A 23,829-nucleotide genomic window follows, 5' to 3' on the forward strand; every position below is an offset into this window, starting at 1 on the left:
GGATTTGTGAATGAAAGGTTAAGCTTATCAGGTTTGCACATGACAAGACAAGTGTTCACATCCATGAAGCGGTGCCTTCATGAGTACCTTAACAAAACTTCAGAGCGTGTGAACTTCTGGTAGCACTCATGTTTTATTTCAATTAATCCACAGAGACATGGCAATAAATTAGAGCATTTATTGGGGTAACAAACATGTTTCAACAACTGGTGATGTTCCTGTTTAAGCATGCTGATTGAAGGGGTGCTGTTTTAGCCACTGCTTGTCTCAGTTCCACTCTCAACACAACGCTTTACAGGGGACAACTGGAGTCATCTAGTATGAATTCAGTAATCAGCCACTCAGGACATCCTAAGCTGGTGTTTGTATTGTCAGCTGAAGTTCCCCGCACATGCTGGCTTCCTCCCTGTAAAAGATGTTTAATTTCATTTGCAGTCTCGAGCACACAGAAGAGGTAGCTGGCTGAAGGTTGAGCTATAGCTCTATGAACATCCTACAAGACACTAACCCCTATGTCAGAGCCATTTCTCAATAGGAATGTCTCCACTGCCTCAGGACAGCATTCTCCTTTCCCATACTATTCACATGGATTCCATTCCAGAGGACCAGCCAGTCTGGGATAAATAAATGGATCCACTAATAGCTTTCCTTAGGTTTCTTCCAATTTAGATCAGTCCAAACTCATTTTGGTTTCCTTCAGTTTCATGGTAAGGTCTATCTGAACTTCTTTTTAATATAGAAAGCAATCCATTACTACCATCTGATAATCCTTTTTGCACTACATACCTGGAGACCACTCTACAAGGAACTCTCTTCACTCAAGGCACTGATCACACAGGCTTGCAAAGAAGAGACTTGAGAAACCTGAAAAAGGTTTAAGATTCACATGAAACAGATAGTAAGACCCAGATAGCATCAGATGACAGTGCAAGCTATTAGCAGCTGATTTAGTAGCATACTGAAGTTCAGTAGTCTCATGACTGTGTTCCTCTCAGCATGATCCAAAGACAAGTTTTAATCTCATCTCTGGGTTTGAGAGAGAATTTTTATACCCCTCTGTATTGGCCACTTAAGACACTGCCAGACTTAAGAGGGCAAAGCATAAAAGGGGAACAGAATACAGCACCATTCTTTTCTTATTGACTAGGATGATGTGAACTTAGCACTGACTCAAAGGGGTATTACAATTTGCTTGAAATTCATGGATTGTCAAAAAAAAAAAAGAGGAAACATTTAAAGCTATCTGTAACTCATTAGCCTAGAGCACACTTACCTTCTGTTAGAAGGTATTTCCTAGGAAGTCCTGAGCTTTGAAGTTAGGTGTGATCATCCACATCTAGAACATTTCAGACATGAGGCTGCCAAGCAGGACCCCTAAACAGCACATAAAATTCTTTATATTGTTTATATTGTTTAATTACAGATTTAAAGTCATATTCTACAAGGTTACAGAGATCAGTTATGTAAAGCTCACTGTCAAGCCTTAAGAGCAGCATCTTTTAAAACAATTTACTAGACAGTAACAATGCAAAGGCTATCAAGTCCAAACTGATGTGAGCATTGACACTACCCTAAAGCAAACTAAATTTCTACATTTAGCAACCTGGTAATTTGCCAGGTAGCTGACACACTTTGCTTTACATACACCACCTATCAAATTATGCAGAGCTCAACCATGACAGGTAGCAAAAGCCACTCTCACAGACCTATTACAAGATGGGGCTTATGCAATCATAGAATTGTTTAGGGTTGGAAGGGACACAGGCAGGGACACCTCACACTAGACCAGGTTGCTCATTCAGCCTGGCCTTAACGTTCAGGGATGAGGCTTCCACCACCTCCCTGGGCAACCTGTGCCAGTCTCTCACCACCCTCATGGGGAAGAACTTCTTCCTAACATCCAATCTCAATCTACCCATTTCCATTTTTTTTTCTACTCCCCCTACTCCTATCACTCCCTGACACCCTAAAGTCTCTCCCCATCTTTCTTGCAGCCCCCTTCAGGTACTGGAAGGTCTCCTCGGAGCCTTCTCTCCACTCAGTGACTTGCACATCTTCACCCCGTGGTGATTCAGACCCCTATGTGTGTTTGCGTGCTACAAACTCTCAGGAGTCAAAGCCTTTAATTTCTGAACCCAAAGCCTCACGGCTGTGAGGCATCGGGAGGTCGGCGTGCCCCCTTACCTACAGGCGTTCGATGGCACGACTGCGGCTGCCCAGCGCTCTCCTGGGGCAAGGCCTATCCTCCCTCGCCTCCTGCCCACGCCGGGCGCGGCCGAGCGCCGCAGGCCAGCGCACAAAGCGCGCAGTGCATTTCCAGGCCTCGCCCGTTCCTCGCGATGCTTCCTGCCGCCTTCCTCCTCGCCGAACCACCGCTGCGAGGGTGCGTGCGACCCATGCTACACACTGCGGAAGAAGAAATGCATCAGCCCGCAGCAGCGAGGGGCGCCGGGGAAGGGACACGGCAGCGCGGCCGCTTGTGCCTCACGACAGGATGCAGAGCGGAGGGGACGGCTCCGCGCTGGGTTTTTGTGAGGGGAAGGTACTCTATCCCCCTGTGTTGACTCCCCGGGCCACGGCCAGGCTCCGAGAGGGCAAAATGTGAAGGGAAGAGTGGCGCAGATCCCGCGCCCCCACCCACAAGCCCGCCCGCTGTGGGCCCACGTCTCCCGTGAGAGCGGCTGCGGCAGCCTTACCGCGAGAGACACCGGCACGGAGAGAGGAAACCCAACCCCGCTCCGGGCCTTAAATAGCCCCGCGCCGCTCCCGCGAGAGCCCGCGCGGCGGCCGCCATTGGCAGGGGCGGCACGCGTGACCCCGCGGGGGCGCGGCTGGGTGCGCCGCGCTCCTCGCAGCCCCTGCGGGGCGGGGAGGAGGTTGTGTCGCTGCTCTCGGGCTGGCCGCGCCTGGGGTCGGGTATGCGAGGGCTGCCTTCTGCCTCGCTCAGATGGGCCCCGGATGCTCAGTCGCGCTCCCTGGGGGCGGCCCGTTCGGGGCGGGCCTGGGGCCTGCGTACTGACGAGGCTTTCGTCTTGGCTGGGACAGAATTGTCCGTCTGGGCCCAGGCTAAACTCTGTGAGAGGCCCGGAGTTCTTGACGGCAGAGAAACAAAAGTGTCCTTGGTGCGAAGCGGCAGCTGTGTAGCAGTTTTGAGGAACTAAATGCTGCTGATGATCTGTCTAAACTCCTATCTAAGCCCTACTTTAGGAGGCTTAGGATGTGTCTGTAGAGGATGGGGAAGTAAGCCTCCAGCCTGCGCTAATCCCCTTGGGTGTCGCAGCACATGCGGCTCCCGAGCGCGCCCGCTGCAGCCAGCTGCCTTGCCAGGCCTGTGGGCACACAGCACCGATGCAAAATACCTTAGCCGAGATGCGCTACCCGCCTGAGGACACGGCTAAGAGATTTTAGGGTGAGTATAAGCAGGTTAGCATAAACTGGGGGTTAGTAATTTGTAGCACGGAGACTTTGAACGTTGCCCAGCAAAGCGCTGGTAGGTAGGAACCACAACCTCCTGCTTCCCAGGGAGCTCTGAATTCGACTGAAGGCCCTGCAGCACAAAGAGGTGGATTTATTGCTGAGAATTCACAGCTTCCTGTCTCTGTGAGAAACAGGACAAACAGGAGTACTGTGTCCAGTTCTGGAGCCTCTCATGTAGGAAGGATCTGGAGGTGCTGGAAGGTGTCCAGAGAAGGGCCACGAGGATGAGCAGAGGGCTGGAGCTGCTCTGCTATGAGGACAGACTGAGGGAGCTGGGGCTGTGCAGGCTGGAGAAGAGAAGGCTCCAAGGAGACTGAATTGTGGCCTTCCAGTATGTGAAGGGGGCTACAAGAAAGCTGGGGAGGGACTTTTGAGGGTGTCAGGGAGTGATAGGACTGGGGGGAATGGAGCACAACTAGAAGTGGGTAGATTGAGACTGGATGTTAGGAAGAAGTTGTTCCCCATGAGGGTGGTGAGACACTGGCACAGGTTGCCCAGGGAGGTGGTGGAAGCCTCATGCCTGGAGGTTTTTGCAGCCAGGCTGGATGTGGCTGTGAGCAACCTGCTGTAGTGTGAGGTGTCCCTGCCCATGGCAGGGGGTTCGGAACTGGCTGATCCTTGAGGTGCCTTCCAACCCTGATGATTCTATGGTTCTATGGTCTTGGCTCATACTGAGTTGCTACCAGCACAAAACCTCTAACTGTGTGGGAACAAGTTAACAGGTTGGCCCACCATTCCTGAGTGTTTTCTGAACCCTGCATTGAAATTACATTCACCAGATCCAAACCAATATGATTCAGCCTGAAACACACAGTCACACAATTGCAATTAAGGAGTAGCTCTAGAAATTGTTTCTTAGGTTTAGTGGTAACGTCTAGTTACTTATTCTGTCTAATTCTTGATACTTGCACAAAACATAGTTGCAGATGCAATCCCTGCCCCAATAAGTTTATTGTAACTACAGGAGGCTCTACGTAAGTCCCTCTCTGGATGTGAATTTGTGAGGCATGTAGCTTCAGGTTATTTCAAGTGGGCTTTTCTGCAATGACCATATTATAGAATCACAGAATTGTCAGGGTTGGAAAGGACCTCAGGCATCATCCAGTTCCAACCTCCCTGCCATGGACAGGGACACATCACACCAGATCAGGTTGCTCACAGCCACATCCAGCCTGGCCTTCAAAACCTCCAGGGATGAGGCTTCCACCACCTCCCTGGGCAACCTGTGCCAGTGTCTCACCACCCTCCTGGGGAAGAACTTCTCCCTAATGCCTGATCTAAATCTTCCCTCCTCTAGATGGATCCGTTCCCCCAGTTCTATCACTACTTGACATCCTAAAAAGTCCCTCCCCAGCTTTCTTGGAGCCCCCTTCAGATACTGGAAGGCCACAATTAGGTCTCCTTGCAACCTTCTCTTCTCCATACTGAACAACCCCAACTCTCTGTCATCACAGAAGAGGTGCTCCAGTTCAACACAAAAGCCAGATCATTCCTTTCTTGTAGCATAGCCAAAAAGATGAAGTGGCATCCAATCTTGCCATTTTCACTACCTGTGCCAGAGTGAGATGTATATCAAGCTCAAGTTCTTCTTTTCCAGTACAGTGTAAACTGGCACCTCTGTTAGCATAGCAAACCAGTGATCAGTATCCATCCCATAGGAGCATTTTAATCACTCACATGAAATTCGACTCCTTTTTCTTCCCCTGCACAAATTGTCTTCTCTTTCCCCCATGCAAACTCTGCAGTTTGCCTTCTCTCTGGCTCCTTGTCTCATAGTGGCAGTACTTCAAGAGGCAGAATGCAGAGGCCACCTGCCCTGTCTGTCCCTTCCCAACCCTTCCCTGTAGAATAAATGACCATCCTAGGAAGGGTCAGACATCAATCTGAGCATCTTTACATGCGGGCAGGGTTCTCTTTCCTGGGCAAGTGCTGTAACCATTGAGTTGCTACCTCCAAGACTGCAGGCAGATCTGTTTTGTTGGAGTGGAAAGGTCTGCCTCTGACTAACTTAGCTGAGCTGAGTCTGCCCACAGCCCTGGCTGTCTTGGGGACTTGTGGGAAAGCCCCCATTGCTGGTGGATCGAAGTACAGCTTGACTCTGACATGCATGCTGGATCCTTGCCAGGAAAAGTGCAGGTCTGGTCATGGGCAGAACTTGCTGGAACTTCAGTTATCATGGGAGCTTAACCAGTGGACATGAAAATATTGAAGGGGAGAGAGGCAGGTATGGATATGTGTTGTGAGAACTACACTTAAGAAGCAGATTCTTGGTGAACTACCACACTCCTCATGGTGGAAAAAAAGCCTTTGCTTGTCTTCAGCGTGAGAGGTTAGCAGGTTCTACACATAGCCAAGAAAAACTGTCAGGCCAACCATGCCAGTAGATAATGTCAGGTCTGGCTACATCAGGACATTTCCACATTATGTAGTCATGGAGCAGAACCTCTGAAGGTCTTCATTTTGAAGTTAACTGAGTGATAGCAGAGTGCCTTGGTTGTCTTGTAGATTTAGTGTTGGGCTTGTTAAGGAGTCTGTGACGATCTGAACTCAGCTGGTCAGGTCCTGAGGAGTGATGCTTTAATCAGCCAAGCCTTTGTGGCATGCATGAACTTAATCTCAAAGACACTGCTCTGATACCTCTCTCAGCTGAAAGACTGCTGAAAAGTACTCATTTAAAAGCAGCCTGTTGGGTTCACCACAATGCAGAGTTGTCATTACTGTTTCATTTCACTTTCATTGTCTTTTCCCACAACCACATGAAATCATGCGGTGACCATCAGTCCTTGCAGATGGATGACAGGATCCATCTGCATCAAATAATTGGAAGATCTGGGGGTCTTGCAATGTAGCAGGCATATCTTTGTTTTAATTTGATTAAAACTTTGATATGCTAATGCCATAGAAGAGTAATCTGATTCATTTATGCCACAATTTACATAAAATGAAAAGCCTGGTTTAAATTCATGCTGAAAGGGGGGGAAAAAATAGACTAAATGCCACTTATAGCCTGCCTGCTGTCAAAATATCCTTTGTGCTTTGTCTTCAGAGTATGTCTTAAAATTAGAGCCTGTGGAACAGAACAAAAACAGTAAATAAAATCTTTGGAGAAGAGGAGGGAAAGGCAGAATTGATATTTCCTTTCCACAGGCAGAAATGGCGACACATTGCTGGCAGAAAATGACATTTTCTGTTCTTCTTGCTCAGTGAGTCCCAGGGTTGAAAATTTTGGTTACCTCTTTCTAACAGGTGTGGGTGATTAGAACTTAAACAGTGTCCTTCCAGCTGAAAACAATTTAAGAAGGATATTGAGAGACTTGAGCATGTCCAGAGAAAGGCAAGGAGGCTGGGGGGAGGGGTTTGGAGCACAGCCTTGAGAGGAGAGGCTGAGGGAGCTGGGGTTGTTTAGCCTGGAGAAGAGGAGGCTCAGGGGAGACCTCATTGCTCTCTCCAACTCCCTGAAGGGAGGCTGTAGCCACGTGGGAGTTGGTCTCTTCTCCCAGGCAACCAGCACCAGAACAAGAGGACATAGTCTCAAGCTGTGCCAGAGGAAGTTTAAGCTGGAGGTGAGGAGAAAGTTCTTCCCAGAAAGAGTAATTGGCCACTGGAATGTGCTGCCCAGGGAGGTAATGGAGTCACTGTCCCTGGAGGTGTTCCCAAAAGGCTTGGATGTGGCACTTGGAGCCGTGGTTTAGTTGTCAGGAGGTGTTGGGTGATAGGTTGGACTTGATGATCTCTGAAGTTTTTTGCTACCTGATTGATTCTATGATTCTGTGTAGGTAAGAAAAATGCCAGGGAAGTTTGCTAGTGATCTTCCTTGCTGAATAACATACCTGAGAGAGCAGCCATTCCTCAAGCTTCTCCCTTACAGAAAGGGTGGAATATTTTTCAGTTGAATGATGAATGTCAGAGGAGATTAATGTTACATAAACTGATGAAGCAGTATAAAGTAGTTCTCTTATCATCACTGTTCAAAGCTCCTAATACAATTTCTTTGAGACAAAAGCAGAAGGAAAAAAGCAAGAGTGGGATGTTAGGAGATAATCACACCTCGAGGCCATTACCAAGCACCAAACTGACTGAAAGACCTAAGTAGCATCTTCATAAAGTAGACTGTGGAATAGTTATCATTGCAGAACCTGTTAGCTCCTTTTAGCTCTTCAGAATGCTTTTGGTGTATCTGAATCAATGTGTTTGCACCTGTCATGTTCTGTTGTCTTTGGGAATCCAGATCTGATGTCTGGCCAAAAATCCACCAGCTGACTCAGGTGTTGCAAATGTGTTTTGTTGTCTTCTTGTAAAAATAGCCAAAAGGAAGAGATGGTCTTCCCTCTCTGCCAGTTGTACAGCGTTTACATCAGCAGAGAGAGGTATGATGAAGGGTTTCGTTTAATGCAGAGTTTTGTTTTCTGTGCTTTGTATTTGGTAGGTGGGAATATGGCTTTTTAGCATCCTGAAGGTAAAGCTTTACCAACTTTTCAATCAAGAGAAAGAATTTCTCCGATAATATGAAAATCGTAGGTAGGAGTTGCTTTGAAGCTGCTGGTCTCAAAGAAGAATATTGATTGCAAAGTTAGGGAAAGAAGAGGAGGCTCAGGGGAGATCTTATTGCTCTCTACAACTACCTGAAGGGAGGCTGTAGCCAGGTGGGGGCTGGTCTCTTCTCCCAGGCAACCAGTACCAGAACAAGAGGACACAGTCTCAAGCTGTGCCAGGGGAGGTTTAGGCTGGAGGTGAGGAGAAAGTTCTTCCCAGAAAGAGAGATTGGCCATTGGAATGTGCTGCCCAGGGGGGTGGCGGAGTCACCATCCCTGGAGGTGTTCACAAAAGGATTGGATGTGGCACTTGGAGCCATGGTTTAGTTGCCATGAGGTATTGGGTGACAGGTCATAGGTTGGACTTGATGATCTCTGAGGTCTTTTCCAACCTTACCGATTCTATGATTCTATGACCTAGATGATCCTTCAAGGTCTCTTCCGGCCCCTGAAATTCTGTGACCCTAGCAGACAGCACACCTTCTGTGGATTGCCATGAACTTCTCATGGAGAGCTCACTCCTACCATTAGAATTTCAGGTGTGAATGGAGTGGCTTCTGTGGACCTGCTGTGAGCCATGCATTACAGTCTCAGCCTGTGGACTGCAAGCTGGCATTTGGCATTGTACTAAAGCTCCCAATCTGTTCTGCAGAAGTGGCCAAGCTTCATGGAAAATCCTTAGTCCTCATGCTTGTGCCTACATATTTGCCATATTGTTTTGTTGGGTTTTTTTTCTGCATGACATAATTTAGTGTGAGATACAAAAATACCAAATACATTTTAAAATACACAAGTGTATTGCACATGGCGGGGGGGGGGAAAAGAGTAAAATTCCAATCATGTATTGTCAGGACTTAATATTTCAGATATTTGAATTATCTTTTAATTCTTATGTATTCTTCCCCCCATCCTTCCAGAAAACCTGAGTACTTTTTATACTGCCTTTCCCATTCAAATGCTCTTCTAATTGCCTGGAAATGTATCCTAAATTTGATTCGCTTCCAAATACTTGTTCAGCAACACTGACTGATGATGACCCATTTCTGGAGCAAGAGTTTATTACAAGGAAAACATAAGTGATCCCTCTGTGGAATTTTCCAAGCTTTCTGGAGAGGAAATGCAATATCCTCTCCATAGCACAGAGCTGGGGTAATAGTCTAATCCCAGCTTCGCTACCCGCTTCCCTGCGTAGCTTTGGAGAAGCTGCTGAATTTCTGCTGCCTGTTCTCTGGCTCTGCAAAAGCAGCTGATATTAACTTGCCACCCAATAATCTGACAAGTCTGAGTGAATGTTTGCAAAGTGCTCTGAGAATGTCACAGGGGAAATGTTACGAAAGCCCGAGTCGCTGCTAGCCGAAGAGGATATTTACAATGGGCTCTTATTTTATGTGGTGAAATGAAAATGTTCAAGTGTGTCACCAGATGAGACCAAGACTGGTGGAAAATTAAATGCAGGAGGCTTTTTTTTTTGACCTTTCAGCAGAAATTATATAAGCACTCTTAAGTTATAAATAGTCCTTTGTTTTCCTCCTCTTTGTCTCACACTCAGAAGAAACACAGGGGTAGTTGTTTGTTAGGAAGGGATAGGGCAACGCTTTTAGAGTGGAAACAATTGCTCACTGTTCCTGATTTATACAGCTCCTGTAATGTTTGTAACTAGCATTTGTTGCTTTTCTTAGCACTTCTCCATCTTCTAAAAGCTGCAGAATTGAACTTTCTAGTACTGAAAGCTGTAGCACCAGAAAAAAACCAAAACACTCACCAGCCCATTTCAAGAAAGTTTCTTTATTCTTTCAGGGTTTGATGTATGATAGAAGAGAGGAAAAAAACAACAGCCCAGTGCTGGCACACAAGCACTTGTATATTATTTCTCATTTTTCAGGGGGATGAGGAGAGGCTGAGGGACCTGGGCCTTTTTAGTCTGGAGAAGAGAAGAGTTAGGGGTTTTAATAAATGTTTACAAATACCTGAGTGCTGGGGGTCAGGAGGGAGGGGACAGGCTCTGCTCACTTGCTTGCTGGGATAGGACAAGGAGCAATGGATGTAAGCTGCTGCACAGGAGGTTCCACTTCAACTCAAGGGGGAACTTCTTTACTGTGAGGGTCACAGAGCACTGGAGCAGGCTGCCCAGAGAGGTTGTGGAGTCTCTTTTTCTGGAGCCTTTCAAGGCCCATCTGGATGTGTTCCTGTGTGACCTGAGATGATTGCATGGTCCTGCTCTGGCAGGGGGGTTGGACTCAATCTCTTTGGGTCCCTTCTAACCCCTGACATCCTGTGAGCCTGTGGTCCTCAGAAACAAGACATGAAATGTGGGCACAGAAACTAAAGTATTTGTGTTGGCATTGAGGATAATGATACCGAATTCTTGACAGAATTGTGTATGTGTACATTTCCAAGTAGCCTTGCTTTCAACAGTAGTCCTTGAACAACCAATACATGCTTAAATAAGAGCAACTTAATAGTGTTTAGGAAAAAGGTTTAACAAACAGAAACCACCTGAAACCTGACCCTGAAGTCAAGTAATTGGCATCAGTGAGAAGGCAAAACCATGAAAACACCACTTAACTTTAATACTTTCCTGATTTTCCTACTTTGTGTCATTTCTCAGGCCTTCATATTATGGGAATAATATCTTTGACATGAAAATAAATGGCTTTATTAGTTACTACCTTTTGTTTCACTTACATTTTCAATCACCTTTCAAACCCATTCCTTGGCCTCATGCATTTTCACTGAGAGCAAGTGCAGTTCCTACAGCAAAGCAGAATAAATGGGCTGCAGCAAAGAGTACACAATTAGGCTTCCAGAACAATTGGCATCTGAGTTGAAGAACCATTCCTCTGTAGGCTACTTGGAAATGCACTGGCACTAACCAAACCATGGTTGCCTCAGAACTGAGGCAGGAGTTTGTCAGTCCTGAAAGGACACCTCCGCTTAACTCCCATCTCCCTTGGTTATGTTCATAGAATCATAGAGTCAGTCAGGGTTGGAAGGGACCACAAGGATCATCTAGTTCCAACTCCCCTGCCATGGTCAGGGACATCTCACACTAGATCAGGCTGGCCAGAGCCTCATCCAGCCTGGGCTTAAACACCTCCAGGGATGGGGTCCCAACCACCTCCCTGGACAACCCATTCCAGGGCTTCACCACTCTCATGGTGAAGAACTTCCTCCCCACCTCCAGCTTCATTCCATTCCCCACCTCCAGCTTCATTCCACATTGATAAAACCTGTGACACTGCTTATCAGCCAGTCCTCAGAGCTTAAGCAAATTAAACACTAAGGATCAATTTCACATATAAGACCCTGAATTTATCAGAATGATAACCAAACATTAGCTTTGTCCCACTCTTCCGTTATTTGATAGCTCTTTTACATAATGATTTGCAGATTTACAAAGCAGTTTGAAGCCCTGACAGCTTTTACTCCATGATGTCCAGAAATCTTTGGCATTCCCTTCCAACCCTGACTGATACTATGAGGACAGACTGAAGGAGTTGGGGCTGTTCAGTCTGGAGAAGAGAAGGCTCTGAGGTGACCTAATTGTGGCCTTCCAGTATCTGAAGGGGGCCTACAAGAAGGCTGGGGAGGGACTTGTCAGGATCTCAGGTAGTGATAGGACTAGGGGGAATGGAATGAAGCTGGAGGTGGGGAGATTCAGCCTGGATGTGAGGAGGAAGTTCTTCCCCATGAGAGTGGTGAAGCCCTGGAATGGGTTGTCCAGGGAGGTGGTTGAGGCCCCGTCCCTGGAGGTGATTAAGCCCAGGCTGGATGAGGCTCTGGCCAGCCTGATCTAGTGTGGGGTGTCCCTGCCCATGGCAGGGGGGTTGGAGCTAGCTGATCCTTGTGGTCCCTTCCAACCCTGACTGATACTATGATACCTGCAGTGATGTGATGTAACTAGTCAAACCTCCTGAGGAAAGAAAGTTCTATGTGACAACTCTATTTTGGGTTTCTTTGCTGAATCTGTCAACAAGATGCCAACTCGTGCCAAATTTGATACGGTTTTTGTAAACTGGGCACTCGTCCATGATGAGCTGGATCAAGGCCTAGCAGTATTCTCAGGATAGGAATTTATCTTTAGATGCTGCTGCTGATGCCAGATTTTTAATTAATAATCATAGATCTTCTCTTGAAGTAAAGCCCCTGACTTCAGGCTCTTTCCTGTAAAGAAAGCCTGTGGGGGTCAGGCTCTGTAGACCAAAATTATTATATTCTATCATCATGAAGGGAGTGGCCTGAGTGTGTCACCCTCCCAGGTGAATAGAATTAACCAGACTGGAAAAGACCTTCAGGATCATCGAGTCCAACCTATCACCCAACACCATCTAATCAACTAAACCATGGCACCAAGTGCCTCAGCCAGGCTCTTCTTAAACACCTCCAGGGATGGTGACTCCACCACCTCCCTGGGCAGCACATTCCAATGGCCAATCTCTCTTGTTGGGAAGAATTTCTTCCTAACATCCAGCCTGAAGCTCCCCTGGCACAGCTTGAGACTGTGAGGAGCAGAGGTGCCTGTAGAATTGCTAGCAGTTCTCTCTCTTCATTTCAATGATTTCCTCAGCGTAGCAGAGGAACAATAACCAGGCCTTAAGCTTCTGCTGGAAAAAAAAAGCACCTCCTGAGGAAAAGGGGAATTGTAAGATGAGGCATTGCCCTAGCTGAACTCGGCTTTTGCTTCTCTCAGTCATGTGCTGTGTGGCCTCGAGCTGGCTGTTTATCAGCCCTGTGCCTGTTACCATGTGTGTCAATTTAACATCACCACTGCTCTGCCTTGGAGAAAGGCATTGACCTCCACCTGTGCCTGATGAGCTGAGATGCTTGCAATTAGCAGTGTTCTATAGGTGCCAGGTGCTGCACACCTGTGAGGGAGTTCTTTGTCACTAAGGTGCATGGCATGGGCATGGTCCCACAACAGCCTTTGCTGTGGGAAGATAAATGTTCTCTGCATGATCGGCAGTGCAGTGAGCCTGCTGTGGGCAGCAGATTACATTCCAGCCTGCTGCTCTGGGGGTTGCAAGTGCCTGGGCTTCTGTCTGCCTCAGATTAGGTGGAGAGAGTGTCCCGAAGTGCAGCGCTGCTGTCGTTGCCACACATCGGTGCCGTCTTCCTACCCTTCACCCTGCCTCCGTGATTCCGTTTGCACCGAATCCCGAATTTCTCAGCCCCGTCTCCACTCCGGGCCTGCCGGTTCAGACACCTCCGCTTCCTCCGGGGCGCCCGTCCCAGGCCGCTTGCAGCCGGGAGGCGGCGGCCGGGGCAGCCCCCGCGCCCCCTCTTCCTCCTCCCCGCAGCAGCGCATTGGCTGCGGCGGCAGCCGCCCGGTCAGGCCCGCCGGGGTGCCCCGCACCGGTCACCGCCTCTGACCTTCCCTTCCTTGGCGCTGTCAGAGCGGATCAGCGGGCGCGGCGCTGCGATGGAGCGGCGAGCGGCAGAGGCAGCCGCTGGCAGAGGAAGAGGAGGAGGAGGAGGAGGAGGAGGAGGAGGAAGGGAGAGATTAGCGCGGTGCCGGCTGGCGCAGAGGCGCGGCTGAGCGCTCCAGCGGGAGCCCGGGGCCCTGCGGACCCTGCCAGAGTCGGAGGCGGAAGGAGCGGAGATGCGGCTGCTCTGCCCGCGCCGCTGAAGCCCCGGTCACTCGCCCGGAGGAGGCAGGGCAGGAAGCTCCGTCCTTCTCGCTGCTGTGCGGGCTCAAAGGGTGCCTCAGCTGTCCCCTCCTCTTGCTTTTATTCCAGCCCCGGAGCTGAAGAAGCCGCCGCCGCCCCCTCTGCCTTCCTGCGCTCTTCCCACCATGAGCGGGGCTGTTTTCACCTTATAAAGATGGCGGTGTGGGATCGCTGCAACCTTTAGACTCATGACTGTCAGAAACATCGCCTCCATCTGTAATATGGTGAGTGCCGGCGGGGGGCGGGGGCGGCACGGCACAGCAGCCCCTCCGGGGGCAGGCCCTGCTGCGGCCGGCGGAGGGGCGGCTGGAGGGGCGCCCCCCCCAAGGGGGCCAGGCAAAGGAAGCCGCCGCATCCCTGCCCCGGCGGCGGGGGAGCAGGGCAAGCTGCGCCGGGCTCTGCCTGTGGGATGGAGTTGGCTGCCGGAGAGCGGCGATGTCCCGAGGAGTTTTCCCGGAGCAGCCTGGGAGTGGGCCAGGGAGGGAGGAAGATGCTGAGCTGGTGCGGGGCCCTCCGGAGGAGGATTGGCCCCTGCCGGTACGCGGTTTAGACTGAGCCGTAACCCGCCCTTACTCCTGTCCTTCCTTCTTCCTCTTGCCCTAGTAGTGCTTCTAAAGGACCCCGAAGTTGGGGTCTGGATCCGCATTAAGTCAGGGACCCCGTTTAAACTCTCATGTAGGTATACTGTGGTCCCATGGGGCCGGGAGCTCCCTAGGGTAACACAGAAAGTGAGGATGTTTCGTTGCCTGATAATATGCTTTTGGATGCCGACGCTGGGTACCTGTTCCAGGAAGTCTTGCCTTTAGAGCTATCAGGCTTTGGCTGGCACTGCGTGCCACTCGGAGAGGACTGCTGTTTGTTAAGTACTCTTGAAACACTTATCTTTCTCCAAATCAGACTAGGCAATTAGGAAGGAATTAGGAAACATTGGCGGTTTTGTTTGTTATGCTCAGACTTTGCCACTTTCCTTCCCAGGAACAGCTGAAAGGACACTTCCTGCCTTGTGCTTGGCTCTGATTGTAATCCTAACAAACCTGGAGCAGCTGATTTGGTTTAGATTTTGGAAACTTCTTGAAGGGGGAAGGGAGAGCTCAAACTTTGTCCTCAAAGCTTTATTAATACAGTGAGGCAGCAATAAACTTGTCGAACAGGGGTGTTGCTGAGCACCCCAATGCAAAGAGAAGAGAAACCTATTTCTGCTCATTTTGTTGGTTTATCTGCATTTTCCCACCACATTTCCAGGTTCTTCAAGAACAGCTGCATGCAGTTGCCAGCTTCCCTTCATGGGGTGCTCCAGCAGGCTTTGTGCAGGTGGTGTCACACAAACCATTCATCTGCCCTGGAGAACAGAGCCTACCTCCAGGGTCACACAACAGGCAGAGTCCTAGAGGCCTGGCTCCTGTGGTTCAGTAGCAGTGGTCTGTGCAAGGAGTGTAGATTGTGAGCCTGCTCCCCTTCCACATGTCCACGCTTCCACCTCAGTGGGCTTGCTCTTTTGTTTCCAGACAGAATCACTGAAGACAGAGGTATCCATCCCACACATAGTTCTGACTTCATCCTCAGTCTTCCCTTTGAAACACCCGCTGTGAAATTCAGAGCGAGAGGGCTGGATCTGGGGGTTAAAAAATTGAATACAAAATGCAGACTTGGGTGAAGTCATCTGGGTGCTCCCCTTGCTTCACCAGCAGTGAGTAGTTTCCTAAACTTTGCGCTGTTAACAGTTCCCAGTCTTGTGGGCCACTGGGCCAGGGATAGTGCAGAGAAAGGTTGTGAGGGAGCAGTGCAGGAGTGATTAGAAAACCTCTGCACACTCTCCTTGCTTCTGAAGCATGCTCCACTTCTTGTGATTGATGAATGGTGGATGTGGTGCCCTTCAGGCTGCACATGGAGGGGAGCTGGCTACTTCAAGGTGATTGTAAGACTTGGGGTTGAGATAAAGTACTAGGAGCTCTGTGATGTGTTTTTGTGCATGTGCTTCAGGCTTACATACAGTACATTTGTGTGCAGTCCTAAAGACTGAACAGATTCACAGCACCACTGATGAGGCTGTTCCAATGGTGTGCTGCTCAGCATGTTCATACTGCTAAAGCAGCACCTGAGAAATGAAGAAGCTGAAGGGAAGACTTATAGCCTCAGGCAGAGAAGCCAAACAAGCGCTCACAGTTCAAGGCAGTTCTGGTTCTTGGGACCAGTGCTGTGAGAGAAGATGAGGTGGGTTTGATGATAATGATGTTTTCAATCTGCATATTCCTTGGGATCTGTGTGCTTTGCTTTTGGAGCTGTGTTGTGCTGGTCATATTTAGTCTTTTCAGGGTAACCCACAAGGACTGGAAGTTATTCCAGGGGGGGAAAAAACAAAGCTGAGATTTTTCAGAAATCTATAGGAATTTGGGGCTTCAGGACAAATATGATTCTTGGAGTTACTTATATCTGCATTATAGCTCCTTTGAAAACATGTCCTCTCAGATGAGATGAGGTGGTGGGAGTTGAACTCAGTGGTCTGAAGGAGGAGGAGCTATGAGAATGGGACTTGAAAGGTTAGAGGGTAGATAAGAAAACATTTTACCTGTAAAAAACCTGATGATTTGCATTGCCAGGCTGATGTGAGGCACCTGTAGAAATCCACCAGACAAAGATGTTAATTCCCAGACCTTTTTTCCTGCTCTGTAACACAGAGGTTGAAGAAATGAGCTGCTTAAAATTTGTGGACTAAGAAATAGGTGCATAATTCTTAGGCAATAAAATATATTTTGGTAGATGATACTCCTTAATAGGATATTTCTAAGGCTTTTAACCTCTTTGAACATAGTAAGGGGGGGGGGGGGGAAATAATCATCTTTGTATCTTTTACCATTTCTGTTCCACTTGGGAGTGCTCCCAGAGATTTATTTTGTCTCTAAGTTTTGCAACACAAAGGGGGGAAAACAAAAGATTCTTTTCTTGGTGGGGGAGAGGGAGCAGGAAGAGGGACAGAGGGAGGAATTGGTCCTGAGATACTTGTCCTTCTCTGAATGCAACATAGATGGTAATCCTGTCTTGACAAAGTTTGTGTTTCTCCAAGTACTTTCATGTCCTGAAGGAGAAAATGAGATGAAAATTAGCTGAATTGATTTAGCACAGCTTGCAGTGTGTGTTATTTTTTTCATGACTTTTCAAACTTAGGCAGAATAAATATACCTTCTAATTTTACTGCCTTGCCTTGTATTAGAGTGCTAAAGGAAAACAGAATTCTACCTCTGAAAAGATTAGTTGCAGGCAGTTGAAGCAAGGCAATTTGAGAAGCAGGGTCTCAGGAGTGCACAATTCCAGGATGAGAGATCAAAATAGGAAAAACATGGAGACTGTGAAGTCTAATTATTGTAAGATGGGTGAAGAAATGAGGAATTGGAGAGCATGGCTGACTAGTGGGTACTGGGCTGAGAAGCACACAGTGTGCATTTTCCATCAAAAGATAAGCAGAAGTCATCAACAGATAAGCAGAAGTCCACAAAGGATCACTTTTAATGGGGTAGAGGAGGCTATGGAAAGGAACATCCTACTACATCCCTCCTGATGTATATCCTGGGCTAATGACCAAGGCTTGTCTTGCAGGAATACCTGCTTTCTGTGTGTGGCTGTTATCAGGCAGCTCCCAGTTGTCTGGAAGACAAACGCACCAGGACAATTCATGCCTGCAGGAGTGGCTCACAGTTTGTTTCTTTTGGATGCATATAGGCTGGCTGCAAGTTGCTCCATTAAGAGCAACCCTCTGGTTATGCTAAATACCTTAATAAAGGAACCTCTTAATTACAGCTCAGCAAGGCTGAGTGAGTCTGAATGGTGGAAGAGGTGGGATTAGAAGTAGACTCTGGACCCTAATTAGCTGTGTGTGGTGGACTCAAAGAGCCACAGTCTGTGGGGTGTACATCAGGGCCAGTCAGACAAGCAGTCAGGAAACTCTTCTGCTGGTCTTCCTCTAGCCTCAAGAAAGTGCCCTTGGCTGTGTGTTTGGTAGACACACTTATGCACTCTTAACACCACAGTACAGTGACACTTCTAGGGATCTTCTCCACCATCAAGGCTCCACTGGAGGCATGTTTTGGGTGTGCTTAGCCTTTACAGAGAAAGCTGCTGTGCTGAGCAACTACTGGGCAATGTATGTTGAGGTTATTCAATTTGATGTCACAATCAATAGTTGCATCTAAACTGCCCTAGGACAATAAAGTCTCCAACTGTCCACTATTTGATCAACTTGTGTTACTTCTGATGTATGTCTGTCAAACTGGGAGATTTCCAGTGGTGGTGACTACCTCATCACTCTAGGCAGTCTATCCTGATGCTTCCAGTGTCCTTATGACTGGAATATTTCTTGCTGTCTTGCCTGAAATTCACAGTACTGTGAACTGAACTTGGTGCTTCTCACCTGTCCACCCTTGAGAGTGAGAACAGATCAGTAACAAACTCTGTGCTTGGAAATAATGTCATGCCCTGCCTCAGACTGTTCTGCCTTATGCACCACAGGCCTGTTCAATACTTTTTACAGGTAGCTTTTTCCTAGAGTTGGGTTTTTCATTTGAACTGCCTTCTTTTGGATTCTCTCCAGTTATCTTTCTTGAGACCTAGCACCCAAAACTGGACATAAGGTTCTGTTTTAAGTCATAGAATGGCTTAGGTTGGAAAGGACCTCAGAGATCATCTTCTCAGCTAGACTCAGCTGCTCAAGGCTTCATCCAGCCTGGTCTTCAACACCCCCAGGGAGGGGCAGCCACAACCTGCCTGGGCAGCCTATTCCAGAGTCTCACCATCCTCCTACTGAAGAACTTCTTCCTCAGCTCCAGTCTAACCCTGCTCTGCCTCAGCTTCAAACCATTCCCCCTTGTCCTGTCTCTACACACCCTGATGACAAGTCTCTCTGCAGCCTTCCTGCAGGATCCCTTCAGGCACTGGAAGGCAGCTCTACAGTTCACCCAGAATCTTTTCTTTTCCAGGCTGGACAACCCCAGCTCCCTCAGTCTATACTTGTAGCAGAGGTGTTGCAGCCCTTGGATCATCTCCGTGGCCTCCTCTAGACTCTAACAGTTCTGTGTCCCTCTCCTGCTGGGGACACCAGAACTGGAGGCAGGATTGGAGGTGAGGTCTCAGCAGAGCAGAGCCAAGGGGCAGAATCCCCTCTCTTGCCCTGCTGCCCACACTCCTCTGGCTGCAGCCCAGCACACAGCTGCCTGCTGGGCTGCATGAGGGCACTGCTGGCTCATGCTGAGCTTCTCATCAACCAACATCCCCAAGCCTCTTTTTTTCAGAGCTACTCTTAACCCACTCTGCACCAGCCTGGGTTTATGCCTGGGGTTGACCTGACCCAGGTGCAGGACCTAGCACTGTGACTTGTTGAACCTCAACTTTGACTTACTGAACCTCAGCCTTACCAATGACAAATTAAACAGGAAAGTTACCTTAAGAACTTTGTAGACTCTTGTCTTTGAGGCTTTCATTATGTTGTCAACATTTATTATTGTTTGAGCTGGCACTGCACAGCTGATGCTTATTGATCTTGCACTGCCTACTAGGGCAGTCTCTAGACTGTTGTTTTTTGAAGAGTTATTATCGTAGTCAGGTGTTTCTCATGCTGTAAATGGAGAAGTGATTCTTCTGTTCACATGCAGAACCTTGCACTTACCTCCACAGAATTTCTACAGTTTTTAGAAAAACACTGTCAAAAATTGACTGTTGCAAATGATGTTGAATTCTGAATCTGTCCTACACCGTAACTGCAGCCCTCATAACTCCTGTGGAGATTTCATAGAATCACAGAACTGTCAGGCTTAGAAGGGACCTCAGGGATCAGCCAGCTCCAACCCCCCTGCCATGGGCAGGGACACCTCACACTACAGCAGGTTGCTCACAGCCACATCCAGCCTGGCTGCAAAAACCTCCAGGGATGAGGCTGCCACCACCTCCCTGGGAAACCTGTGCCAGTCTCTCACCACCCTCATGGGGAACAACTTCTTCCTGACATCCAATCTGAATCTTTCCATTTCTGCTTTTGTTCCATTCCCCCCAGTCCTATCACTCACTAACACCCTAAGAAGTCCCTCCCCAGCTTTCTTGTAGGCCCCTTCAGATACTGGAAGGCCACAATTAGGTCTCCTCAGAACCTTCTCCTATATACACTGAACAACCCCAACTCCCTCAGTCTGTCTCCATAGCAGAGCAGCTCCAGCCCTCTGCTCATCCTCGTGGCCCTTCTCTGGACACCTTCCAGCACCTCCAGATCCTTCCTGGAACAGAGGCTCCAGAACTGGACACAGTGCTCCAGGTGGGGTCCCACCAGAGCAGAGGGGGAGAATCACCTCCCTGGCCTTGCTGGCTATGCTTCTCTTGCTGTAGCCCAGGCTCTGGTTGGCTTTCAGGGCTGCAAGTGCTCACTGCTGGCTCCTGTTGAGCTTCTCATCCACCAGCACCCCCAGGTCCTATTCTTCAGGGCTGCCCTCAAGCCAGTCCCTGCCCAGCCTATATTTAATGAGGATATTCTTTCTTCTGGCTGCAGGTTAGGCAGCTGTGATGAAGTTTAGAAGGTGCCTTGTCTCTGTAATGGTCTGAGGCATGAAATATGCAGTCTGTGTGGCCCAGACAAAAATGTGATTGAAAATAATTAGAATCTGTAAGCAAATATCAGTCTCTCTTTTCCCTTGTGAGGCCATCTCAGGGTTATGTGTTCTGAGGAAGGAAAAGGGCCAAGAAAAAAAACACAACAAAATGGTTTTGCTACTTGTTCCAGCAAAGGCCTTACTGCAACTAATCCAAGAACATTTGAGCTGGGGATGGAGACAGACTCAGGAGTGAATGCTGAGCTGCAGACTGGTGAATCTTGTCTGATCATGGAAAAATTCATGTTTTTAGAAGGTTGTTTATGGATTTAGATACTGAACTTGTAACACCTCACTGGAACTTGTCATCCAGTGCTTGGCTGCTTTGTGCTTTGAGGATATATCTGTATGACTGAATGTCTCGACCATTTGTCCTGCATTTTCAGCCCTCCCCATTTTTACCCATTTCTTGGGAAATGCACAGGAAAGAGCTGAAGTTATTCATGACATATGGACATGTCATACTTACATCTGTGATTATAACCAGTTCACTGTGTCCAGCAAAGAAACAAGTCAGGCTTCTCCTTTCAAGCTCTTAAATTTGCCTTGACGATCAGAAAACTCTTTGGGGGAAAAATGCACATAAATAACTCACTTAAATGCATTGTCTTAAATCATTTCTTCCCCCCCCCCAAGTACAGAGTAATTTTTCAGTCAGTCAATATCTTTTTTATTTACTGATTAATCTCCTGTATTTTTCACAGTGTTTCCTCTTTTCTCTTGTGGCAGCAAAGACCCAAAATAGCTCTGCTGAAAGAACAAGGATGCTTTCTCTTTGTTTGTTTGTTTGTTTGTAAGAAAAGCTAATCTGGTTAAATTCATGGAATTGCAGAATCATAGGGGCTGGAAGGGACCTCCAGAGGTCATCCAGTCCAGTCCCCCTGCCAGAGCAGGTCAGGTCACACAGGGACACATCCAGGTGGGTTTTGAAAGTCTCTAGAGAAGGAGACTCCACAACCCCCCTGGGCAGCCTGCTCCAGGGCTCTGGCACCCTCACAGGGAAAAAAATTATCCTCCTGTTTCAATGGAACTTCCTCTGCCCCAGCTTACCCCCCTTGCCCCTTGTCTTGTCATTGGACATCCCTGAGCAGAGCCTGGCTCCATCCTCCTGACACTGCCCTGCACATCTTTATCAACAGGAATGAGGTCACCCCTCAGGCTCCTCTGCTCCAAGCCCTAAGCCCCAGCTCCCTCAGCCTGTCCTCACAGGGAGATGTTCCACTGCCTTCAGCAGCTTTGCGACTCTGTGCTGGACTCTCTGAAGCGGTTCCCTGTGGTCCTTTCTTGACCTGAGGGTCCCAGAACTGGTCACAATATTCCAGATAGGGCCTCACCAGAGCATAGTAGTAGAGGGGGAGGAGAACCTCTCCCTCTACCTACCAACCACAACCCTTATAATCCACCCCAGGATGTCGTTTGCCTTCCTGGCCACAAGGGCACATTGCTGGCTCATGGGCATCCTGCTGTCCACCAGGAGTCCCAAGTCCTCTGCCCTAGGCTGTTCTCTTACAGATCAGCCCCCAACCTATACTGGTCCATGGGGTTCTTTCCCAGGTGCAGTTCAACCACCTCCTGGGACTTACACTTTAAAAATGACAGAAACTGTTTGGTTCTGCCACTTGATACCTATGAGTTTGAAGAAGGTTAGTTCCCTTGTTCCACTTACTCATCACAGCTCTCTGAAAGCTGGGGCTGTCCTGAGGGATAGTTGAAGTCCAGCACTGAGGACAGGTGCTGTGTCTGCTGAAAGCAGTTGCATGCTCACTGCATGGTGTGATACTGCTTGCTGCACTTTGACTCTCCTTTTCTTTGTGCTGCTTCTGCAGCTGAGTTAGGATTTCATTTACAGTCCTTTCCTCTCTTTTGAGTTATCTATCACTGCCATTTTGCTGGCCAGGAGGCCTTCCACATACTTCTTTATGTGCTTTCTCCCTTCCCTCCCATATGCTGTGCCTTCCAAAATCCTGAAACTCAGGCTGCCTGGCCCTGAGGCCATTTCTATTTTTACTCTGATTTCTCTTCTACCAGCCCAGCCATCACCCTTAGTTTGTCTTAAGTCTTCAGCTTCTCCCTTCAGGAAACAACTCTATTACTCTATTTCTAGTGCAGTGTTCTCACTTTCCCTGCATATTGGGGGGGGGGGGTGGGGGGGAGGGGAACCAAACCACCAACCAAACTTATAGTTCAGAGCTGTATATGATCTGAAGCCCTTCATTGTGGACCACCCATCTTCCTTCCCTGAGCTGCTGTTCTTTATGTATTTGTTACAATTTCTGGCTGTAAAATGAAATTTGTGTGTGTTTGGGATTTGGGGGTTGGGTTTGGTTTGGTTTCTTATATTTTTCTTTGCATTTTCTTGTGGTACTTCTTGCCACTTCTTACTTTGTATGTTATCCTTTCATGGATATTCATACTTTGTTTATTTGGTGATACCTGTTTAATAGGTTTTCCACAGGTGACTTATGAGATATCCAAATTCCTTTACTTTAAATTAAGCACTGGAAAGTTAGTGCCATTTATTTTTTAGCTTGATCACCCTAGAAAGTTGAGTCTGATTTACTGTCTTCTGTCTGCAGTACCTTTCAGATCAGCTGCATTCCGTTTCTTACCCTCTGTTAATCTCACATGTAGCAAAATAACTGAAATGCAATTATTCTACAATCTGACCTGGTCTCTTTTCCCCCACCCCTGCACTGTTATTTTGTTTGCATGTTGAATCATAGAATTAGTAGTGTTGGAAGGGACCTCAAGGATCATCTAGTCCCAACCCCCCTGCCATGGGCAGGGACACCTCACACTGCAGCAGGTTGCTCACAGCCACATCCAGCCTGGCTGCAAAAACCTCCAGGCATGAGGCTGCCACCACTTCCCTGGGCAACCTGTGCCAGTGTCTCACCACCCTCATGGGGAACAACTTCTTCCTAACATCCAATCTCAATCTACCCACTTCTAATTTTGTTCCATTACCTGAAACTAGAAAGTCCCTCCCCAGCTTTCTTGTAGGCCCCTTCAGATACTGGAAGGCCACAATTAGCTCTCCTCAGAGCCTTCTCTTCTCAGACTGAACAACCCCAACTCCCTCAGTCTGTCTCCATAGCAGAGCAGCTCCAGCCCTCTGCTCATCCTTATGGCCCTTCTCTGGACACCTTCCAGCATCTCCAGATCCTTCCTGTAATAGAGGCTCCAGAACTGGACACACTGCTCCAGGTGGGGTCTCAGCAGAGTAGAAGGGGAGAATCCTCTCCCTGAAGTGCAAAGGAACAGGAGGGTTTTGTTGCCTTTTTTTGTTTAACTTAATCTGTTTCATGTGATGCAAAATGAGCTCTTAGCAACATTATCAGAAATTTCAGCTGAAAACTGGCAGATTTATCTCTTGGAAGGCCTGGAGCAAAATAACAAGGCGGGGAGAAAAATACAGGTCATAGGGCCAGGGCAGTTTTGGAGTGCTGCTGTGGAAGAAAGCATAGCCTGAGGTGACCCATGCTTGGCTCTGTTGCCAGCTGTATGCTGTGTCTTGGCCATTTTATAAGG

The 23,829-nt window shown here is 48.2% G+C and overlaps 1 protein-coding gene, 1 long non-coding RNA gene and 1 other non-coding gene across 3 annotated transcripts in view; 1 reads left to right on the top strand and 2 right to left on the bottom strand.

The window, feature by feature from the left end:
• Positions 1-225: 225 nt before the first annotated feature.
• LOC128897424 (uncharacterized) lies at positions 226-2,253 on the bottom strand. The gene is made up of 3 exons (XR_008462372.1): positions 2,185-2,253; positions 1,274-1,374; positions 226-864 (listed from the first exon to the last, which is right to left on the bottom strand). It is a non-coding gene; the product is annotated as an uncharacterized LOC128897424 (long non-coding RNA).
• Positions 981-1,098, bottom strand: LOC128897854 (small nucleolar RNA SNORA26). Its single transcript, XR_008462618.1, has one exon. It is a non-coding gene; the product is annotated as a small nucleolar RNA SNORA26 (small nucleolar RNA).
• Positions 2,254-13,489: 11,236 nt separating the features above from the next.
• Positions 13,490-23,829, top strand: part of USP46 (ubiquitin specific peptidase 46) — a 29,896-nt gene continuing 19,556 nt past the window's right edge. The window contains exon 1 of the mRNA XM_054163454.1: positions 13,490-13,899. Within this exon, the coding sequence (XP_054019429.1) occupies positions 13,864-13,899 (36 nt within the window). The 5' untranslated portion in view covers positions 13,490-13,863. The remainder of the gene's footprint in view (positions 13,900-23,829) is intronic.

The sequence above is a fragment of the Dryobates pubescens genome, chromosome 1, assembly GCF_014839835.1.
Source record: "Dryobates pubescens isolate bDryPub1 chromosome 1, bDryPub1.pri, whole genome shotgun sequence".
Taxonomy (NCBI): Eukaryota; Metazoa; Chordata; class Aves; order Piciformes; family Picidae; genus Dryobates; species Dryobates pubescens.